Source organism: Centruroides vittatus, unplaced genomic scaffold (genome assembly GCF_030686945.1).
Source record: "Centruroides vittatus isolate TY-2023 unplaced genomic scaffold, ASM3068694v2 contig_980, whole genome shotgun sequence".
NCBI lineage: Eukaryota > Metazoa > Arthropoda > Arachnida > Scorpiones > Buthidae > Centruroides > Centruroides vittatus.
This window is the reverse complement of record NW_027122652.1, coordinates 581,523-590,889: the sequence shown is the minus strand read 5'-3', so window position 1 is coordinate 590,889 and position 9,367 is coordinate 581,523. Positions and strand designations below refer to the sequence as shown.

The following is a 9,367-nucleotide window of genomic DNA, read 5'->3' as shown; positions in this document are numbered from 1 at the left end:
TACTTCAGACAATTTTATTTACGTTCGCGCTATGTATATAAATATATTGTATATTCAACACACACATTTAAGGAAAAAAAACACTAACAGTTTAGTGCGATTTTGAGACGGTAGATGGCGGTAAGTGGTACTATTTATTTAATTTATGTACTGTATTAAACACTTGCAATTTGATATATAAAATATTTATGGAATGTGCAGAATAACCATTTGCTAAATTAAAACATTCAATGGTTCAAAGGAATTTATGGCAAAGTAACTTTAGACCACTAATTTCGTTCTTAATGTATTACTTTTACAATCGCTTAAGTTAATTTTGCACGTGAATTAGGGGCTGTCCATTATAGAATTTTTGAGCAATTTTTTATCCCTCTCCCTTCCTGTTGTGTACAATGACGGGACCGTTCATAAATTACTTAATAATATTTTTATACTTTTCCACTACCAGCCCACCCCCTGTAACGACCCGTAACGTTGTCGCATATAGGCTAGTCATCTCCAAAATTACTGCGTAACGCGTATCAACCTCCTTAATTGTACTAAAGAATAATACACGGCATGGGGTACTAAACGTTACATTATTTTATTAATTACATGTATAACGAACAAAGCAGTGACATAAACAGTAGGCGACTTTAAAATGGTCGGAAATCCGACAAAATTCGTTAGAAATCGTTTGACTGTTATAATAGATAAGAAATATAATTTCAAATTTAAATTAATAATTTAGTCTTTTTATTATTATAAAATTATAAATGTGGTTTCTTTTAAATTAAAAACATTTTTCTTTGTTTTCGTGTTCGTTTTTGGCAAATCTGAAAAGTTGTTGCCATTTCGAAAAGAAAAAAAAAACTACCGGTAGTTTAATCGCTACATACTTAACAAACACCAGTCCAATTTAAAGACCCCAACATTACGTAACGTTTTTGTAAACACCCCCCCATCTTGTAACGCATCGTAATACGATGCGTTGCAAGATGGGGGTGTTTACGATTCGCTACGATTCGTAACGATTACCTGCACGTCCATCCACCAATATCTGTTACGTAATTTATGGACAACTCCTTTAATTACGTGTACTGTACAATAGTTTATGGACCCCCAGAACGTTAAAGAAATGACTTTTAAAAGTTCTGCCGATTGTTTATTTATATGGCTAGTCGTAGAGTTATAAGAACAAATTCGTATTCCACTAATGCCATTAAAAAAGTACACTTACTCGTTAAACAATACCTCGACCTTTTCCTCCCTCCCCATCGTGTACGATGATGCATCGTCCACTTTTCGCGACCCCTCTTTAAATCGTACACGGAATTAATGGGCCACCTATAATAATTTTCGATAGTTAATTCACGTTTTACTAACTCTTAAATTTTATTACAAATTCTAACAACTAATGGGTTTCTATTACCTACTTTAGAAATAGATCTACGACATGTTGTTTGTGATTTGATTACTAATCGAGTAAACGATTTGATCATCTCCAAAATAGGCAATAGAAACTGATAGGACGGACAAGAATTATGCCCATTTCAACGCATATTATGTTATATTATGAGTGATATACACGAAAATATGCATTTTTGACAAAATTTGCTTACTCATTTTTCATCGGCAATACCCGATATGTCGAAATTCAATCGTAAATGTATTTTCCAGGTTTCGTTCTGTCAGGGAAGTCCCATCTGTTCGAAGAATCTTAAAATACAAGAAATTTGCTTCAACTTATGCTCTAATAGAGATACTGATAATGCTGTTATTGCAGGTTTACTTAACTAAGACATATTTCTAGACTGTCGAATCCACAAGAGATTTCCATTAGCATTTCCTCCATATTTATAGTAAGAAATTTTAATATCTGGAATTTTATCCTACGCAACTCCTCGACTGTTTCTATAAACTGTACAAGATCTTCTCGTAGTGGATACATTATAATTGTACGCACAATATAGAATGTGGATCCTGAAATTTATATTTTGCAGTATGGCACGAGGAGGCATTGTCCATGTTGTTATTTTTCTCTCCACAACAGTGGAAGCTTGGAGAGAAAAATTTTAATGTTCGAATTATTCATTAGAATATGAACCTGTACTTAAAATTCTCTACATCTCTATACTTTTGTAAAATGTTTTTCATCTGTATTGCCAAAACTGCGATAACGAAGTCGTTGTTCGATTTTTTTGCTCTTCGCTCTTAATGAGAATATAAATAGACGTATAAAACCACATTATTTGATGATTTATTTAAGTTGATATTGGCACTCGAGTTTATTGTACGGTTTATTTTCTTTGGAAACGAGTTTCGCTTTTTTTGTTTTGTATCGAACGGAAGCTCTTTTAATATTTCCGATTTGTTTTAATTTCGCTTCCAGTTTTTAGGTCAAAATCGATTTTTAATTTAAATGGATATTCGCCAAAATCGATTTTGTAATGGTTCGATCCAAATTCTTATCGTTAATTATTTCAACGACGTAAAATAAACTTATTTTTCCTTTCTTAAATATGAAAAATAAAAAAATAAAAAAATAACAAAAATAATTTTTATTTTTGAATATCTAAAAATAGAATAAAAATAATTAAAAATTTAACATCTGATACATTTTTAAGTATTAAATAGGTTTGTATTTAATATAATATGCATTAAATTTTTTATTTATTAGATTTTTATACATTTTAAAAACTTAAAAAAGGTAAGAACGTGCATTGAATTTTCTAGTTTCCTACATTTAAATCGATAAAAATAATTCTGTAATCTTGATAATGTTAGAATGACTCTAGAACTTCATTTAAAATAATCTTTTTTTTAAAAGAAAAACCTAATCAACAAGTAGATATCTTCTAAAGTGAATGAATTATTTATTTTTCTCGAGTTTCTTAACGCTAATAAATGCATGTTGTCCGAAATTCTGCTTCTAAAATAACATTTTAAAATTTAAAATTATGAAAATTCATTCAATCTGTTATTTAAATGACACTTCGTTACTCTATTATATCGCGAACACACGTCTTTTAAAATTAAGAATTTAAGATAATGATTAATATATTCGATTGTATTGTGATTATTTTAATTAAATTGAGTTGCATTATTAAATTATTTCATTTGATTTTATTAATGAAACTGTTTGTGCATTATACATATTGATTGCAAGCTTTCGAGCGTTAAAAAATTGAATAACGATTACATTAATAATTATTAAAACAACCACAACAAAAATAAAAATATATATTTATTAAATATTAATAAGTAGACATATTAGCAATATGAAATGCCAAACTTTTGAAATAATTTGTTGAAATTAATAAAAATCGAAGAACTAATTCATAAAATAATACATATAACGGAACCTCTCTAAAGCGGACACTCCTCCAAACGGGCAGTTTTCGTGGTTGGATATAAAAAAAGTGTGTAACTTTATTGCAGTTGCTTTTTTTAAGCGAACACCGACATTACACGTTACGGTTGACGTTTCGAACCTCTCTTAACGGAGACAGTAGATTCTCATCTAGTCCATTTCCTTGTTTAGAGTTTCTGCGGATACGATCAAATCGATTCCAAAAACTCAATACCCTATTCCCTGTTGAGTTCTTAAAATCGATTTACCTGCACAATTTTATTATGGCAATAAAATTTCTGTTGGCTAACTTGCCATTGTAGCAATTGGCTTGGTATCTCTGTTCAAATCAGTTCATTGGAAGCATAATTAGCAGAAACAATGTTTTTCAATGAGCCTTTTATACCTTCTTTCTTTCTTTTTTTATTTTCTTAAATAGATAATCAGTAATAGATACCGATCCACAAGATAGAAAAACAATCCTTCAGTCACTTTCTAAAGTTAAAAACAGGGAAAATAAATATGAAAGCGATGATTTTACAACCGAAATGACACCTGCTACAGAGACAACAATAGAGTAGACAGACAGGCGCTGGATTACGTAAACAAATTCGAGCAGTTTTACATCAATAGATAAGACGCAGACGGTACAAAGCTAGCACATGATTTAATTATGCACAGTGAAAAGTGGATTGCTACGGTCTATTGTAAAAGCCAAACGAACATACCTTAAACAAAGTTTTAAAAAATAATACTCACTCTCTTATGCTAATTCGTCATTTATTGTAATGTTTCCTGTTATACTAACTTATTATTTTTTACATGTTAGAAACACAGAAATAAAACTATTGAAAGCTACATTTATAGATAATTTTTACAAAACCTCTCTTAGACGGACATCTTTCTATAACGAATCATTTTAAGTCCCTCAAGTTTCTATTATAGAAAGGTTTTGATGTATTTACATTAAGCTGTGTTGAAGTTATAAACGTTGTATATATCGCGTTACTTAAATTTTATGCTGTATGAAAATTACACATGCAAGTGTTTTGTGCATGAATATGTACATGTGTTCCTTCATTAACAAAAAATTCGCATATATAATCTACGCGTAGTATAAACTATAACTCACTGTACTGTACTGTACATTTTTATATACACCCTGAGAAACCTCTAACTGTGTAACATCTTCCTTCGTAAAAAAAATAAACATTAAAAATATTTTGTGATTAATTCATTAACAAATATATAAATTATATATTTGCATTAAATATAATACAGTCGAACCTTCGTTGACGACCATCTTTAAACAACGGCCATTTTTTACGTATCCGTCAGTGGCCGTTGTTTAAAGGTTTGATTGTATTTTTAAAATGTTCATATACTTTGTTGAATTATCTGCTTAAAGTTTTACGTACTTTAATGCCTTTATTTTCAAGTTTAAATTTTTTCTGAACTGAAAATTAAATATAATAGCGCGATGTATGTTGAATTTTCAGGAAACTTAATATGTACTGTACTAGACATTGACCAAATAATTCATTTATTCCGCAATAAAGAATGTCAGACACGCTGAAATGTGATTCATAACTCGAACTACTTTATCTAAAATCTCATCTTTTTGAGATTTTAAGAGTAAGTCCTTCATCTCTTGTATTTTACATTCAAACATATTTCATCTGTTCAGATGCATTTCTGATCTCCTTCATCCGTCTTCTGCAATCGGTTTCCAACTGGAAATGACGCTACTTGACACTTCTTCTTAGAATACATTTATCATCCTCGTCGTCTTCTCTACCAAGTAAATTACGAACGGATAGTCTTTTTTTATGAACGCATGTCAAAATTTACTATTAATCCTAATAGCGAGGTTGAGGCCGAAGTTTTAAACGCGAAAACGTGTACGTCGGAAGTTCGGCGCCGACGTACACGTTTTCGCGTTTAAAACTTCTAGGCTACAAGAAAGCGACGCCGAACTACTGACGTACAGGTTTTCGCGTTTAAAACTTCGGCCTTAACCTCGCTATTGTTTTATTTTTAAAAAAATTATATTCTTCTTAGACAATAACTAAAATAATTCCTAATGTGTAGGTTATAGTAACAGGTGAAGAATATTCATCTAAAATTTGTAAATAACAGGAGAAAGCTGGGATTTTTCCCGGCAGAGTGATTCCTACTCCTATAAAATTAATGTTATTTTGACTAATAGAAAATATAGTCTTTAAGACTGATTTTTTATTAATTAAGAAACCTTCCACGTATTTTATTTATTAGAAAAAGAAATGGAAAAAACGAACCGCTCTATCCCCAGGCCCCATACAGGATCTGAATGGCCATGACCATTGTTTCTAGTGCAGATAACTAAATAATCTGTGATTTGTTTAACTTAAATATGAATCCTAGAAGTTTACAGGTAATACGATAAGGCTTATCAAGAATTTTATTTGTATTATAGTATCTGCAATCGTCGTTTACTTTAGCTAGCATTAAAATGTAGAGTGATCAAAATGTATCGACGGTTAATGTTCGATCGTCGTCATACGTTGGCCAACATTCTCAGGTAGGCTTATATAGTAAACAACTTGATTCTTATTGGAAAATATATTCAAGCAACATAAAAAATTAAAGGAATAAAAAAGGTAGGCGAATCAATTGCAGATAATGTAAAGACAGGATAGCGATATTTATAAAATTTCAATATTTAATGGAGCGAAGTGTTACTTTTAAATGTAATTTTACTCGAAAACTTTCATTTTGGAAACGATGAAATAATTATTTTTCGAATATAAACCGTTATATATTTTCAAAATATTGTTTAAACACAAAGAATGATTGAACGATAAGAATTTATTTCTTCCATTCCGCTCATTTATCTCTTAAATACTCTTATCTTATCTTTGTTTCAAGAGTTCAGACACGTTGATCAACTGGCATTCTTTTTTCTGTAGTGGAATCTTTGATCATTCTTCTTTTTTCTGGATATATTTATTTCTCAATAAAATATAAACCTTGACCCGAGTATAAATAGGTTTTCTGTTGAGTTATATTGTAAATTTTATAGAAGTGTCAGTAGATATTAAGCGCATAATCAAATTCTCTCGAGAGATTACACATATTAAACAAATCTCTTTGATCTTTTCAATTAAATATAAAGTTATATTATTTAAATTTAAATCCAGTTACGTATTTTATAGTTGTGTAGGAGGTTAGAATAAGTTTTTCTGTAAAATATGCTTCTGAAAAGTAAACGGGGGAGAAAAAACCGTGGTTGGGTTGAGGAAGCTTTACAAAAATTGCACGGAAACATGCCAGTTCCAATCGTGGGAAAGACGAATCAACTGGCACCTTCTTGATAAGGTAGAGTTTTTGCAAGCACACTTGTTGGAACAAATATTGATTCTACAGAACAACCATTATATGATTGATTTTATCGATTCTTTTATCAAAAAAATAAGAACAAAAAAAAAATTGTCAGAACCTACCTTGTAAATTTCATTAAAATATAAATAACATTCGTGTTTTTGAAAGGTTTTTAAGTTATGAATTTTCATAAATTGAAAATATATTCCATTAAAGTCGTCGGCAGAGTTTCTTCAATTCGGCAAATTTTCAATAAGAGATTAAAGAAATTTTATTTGTAAAATGACTTCTTATTCTACATCGATATTCTTTTCCCTTCAGAAATCGAATGTGTGACGTATATTATTGACTAAAATAATTTTACTTTCAAATTTTCTTACTTTTTCCCTCTCTCACTTTCCGTCAATGTGGCGATTTAAATTTCCGTTACCATCTTAAATCTTTGGAAAATAGATATTGATTCTGCTCACGGAGAATTTAATTATGTTGATTTTTTCCTCCTAAGAGAAAGGGAAAATAATGAAATTTTTCTGTTTAACCTTATTTTCTTTAAGCTTCGAATCTTAACTTCTCGTTTTACAACTTTGACACAATCTTCATTTCGAGATCAGTCACCGGGGTAACTAGTTAAATTATTTCGTGTTTTTGTGTACATTATCCGCAGAAACTAAAATATTTCGAAAACTTTCAATGGAATTTTGGAGGAAAGCGATGATGTGACCCACTTTCTGTAGCATTCAAAAAATTTCAGATTTATATTTTGAAAAAGTTATTTCAATTTGAAGTTTTCTTCGAAACTTTTTATTGTGGAAATGAATCGTTGGAAAATTTTTATTTAAATTTCAAATTTATGTTAACAATTTATTATTATCGCCGAAACTACACAGAAAAAGTTTAAAATGAATGCGCGCAGTTCTTATACTATTCACGGAAATTCTTTGTAATTTTTCAAACAGGTCCGAATTTATATATTTAACAGGAAATATTTCATACTTAGACTATTATTATAAACTTTCGAATAAATTTTATCGTTTCCTTCTCCGTGAAAGATGTGAATTCGAACCTAATCCGAATATTCGTAGCTTTAAAATCGGATTTTATTTTTCGTCCTTTATTTGTTTTTAATGAATCCTAATGTGTTTTAGACGTGTTTATTATTTGCGAATGTTTGCTGGAATCTCACACCAAAATCGAAAAATCGAAGTTCGTATACAGGCGGTCTCGTTTTAATTAAATGCAGCAGTCAAATATTGGAAAACTAAACAAAATTAGGGACCGGAAGGAGAAATGTGGCTAGGTTACGGTCAAGGTTACGTCTGTGTAACCTTGATTATAATATAGACACATTTCTCTGGTTAAATTTTCGGAGATGTAGTGGAAAATATAGATTTTTTTTAATGGAAATCCATATTTTTAGTCTACCAAAATTAAAGTATATAAAAATTACGCTATTTTGATAGTTTTTACGCCGTTTTAGTGGCAATGTACCGCCAGATTTGTTAATACTTATGCCTAAATTGTAGTACGTAATGAAGGTTTCACAATTGAATTTATGGTTTCATTTTTTTTTTTTTTTTTAAATAATTATTACCGATTTCTTCGATTACATTTACAAAACAGCTCGTTGTTTTCTTCCTCCTGACGCAAAATTTAAAGCGCTAAAACGAAAAAACTTAACTGCTTTTCTTTTGATCTCTTTATTTCTTAGTTTGAATTGCCTCATTAATAATTATTGATCTTCGTGTTATTTCATGCTGCTGCAATCCCTGATTATTCTGCAAACGAAGTTGTTGATATTCTATTAGTACTTGGAGAATGAGAACATAATTACATAAGGGCAGCTTCTACTCGGGGAATTTATTCTCTACTCGGAAAACATCGAAGCATTTCGTCAATTGTTCGACTGGAACGAATAACTCGATAGGGATTACTGTATCGAGTATGCACTGTAATGATAAGATATGTAATGAATAATACTTGTGTAATGACGGTTTGGCAATGATATATAATGAACCAAAAATTACGTCGATAAATAGAACGTCACTTGAAATTTGGAGATCAACTCATTACATCATCCATAACACATCGTGTTTGTCTGGACAAGATAGTCGCAGTATGGTTGCGTTTTGTCAGTGGACACTACAACAAACAATTGCATAACCCAATTTCTTCGAAAGTACTTTATGCTTTTTACCAACGAAGCAACGTTTCGTGCAATGCAACTGTAAATCGTCGCAATTGTGAATACAGGTCACCCGATTAACACACAGCGCTGGCGGAACGGTGTTAACGTTTGTTATTGTATAGACAACTCGTAAGTTCGTACTTGTTTTAAAGCTCTTTGATGATACATATCAGGAGTTCTCGAAAAATAAATTATCATTGTTGCTATAAAATGCCAACTTGAATGTTAAAATATATGGTGTCAACGTGATGGTGCACCATTGCATTTCTTTCCCAATGTCGGAATTCACCTTAACCGAATCTTTCAAATTTCTGGATGGTCGAAAAGATCCTTTATCGTGACCACAGATTTTCTCACTTAACACTATTCAATTCTTTTTTTTTTTTTTTTTTTTTTTAGTTATATCAAAGTGTTTTGCGAGCGACTAACAACAGCACAAGACACGAAACACGGAATTAATAACACTTGCAAAAACACTCTACGTGTTCTGT

The 9,367-nt window shown here is 30.6% G+C and overlaps 1 protein-coding gene across 1 annotated transcript in view; it reads left to right on the top strand.

Annotated features, from left to right (window-relative positions):
* Positions 1–5,823: 5,823 nt before the first annotated feature.
* LOC136985896 (3',5'-cyclic-AMP phosphodiesterase 4C-like) overlaps positions 5,824–9,367 on the top strand; it is an 87,311-nt gene continuing 83,767 nt past the window's right edge. The window contains exon 1 of the mRNA XM_067283285.1: positions 5,824–5,891. Coding sequence (XP_067139386.1) covers positions 5,839–5,891 — 53 coding nt within the window. The 5' untranslated portion in view covers positions 5,824–5,838. The remainder of the gene's footprint in view (positions 5,892–9,367) is intronic.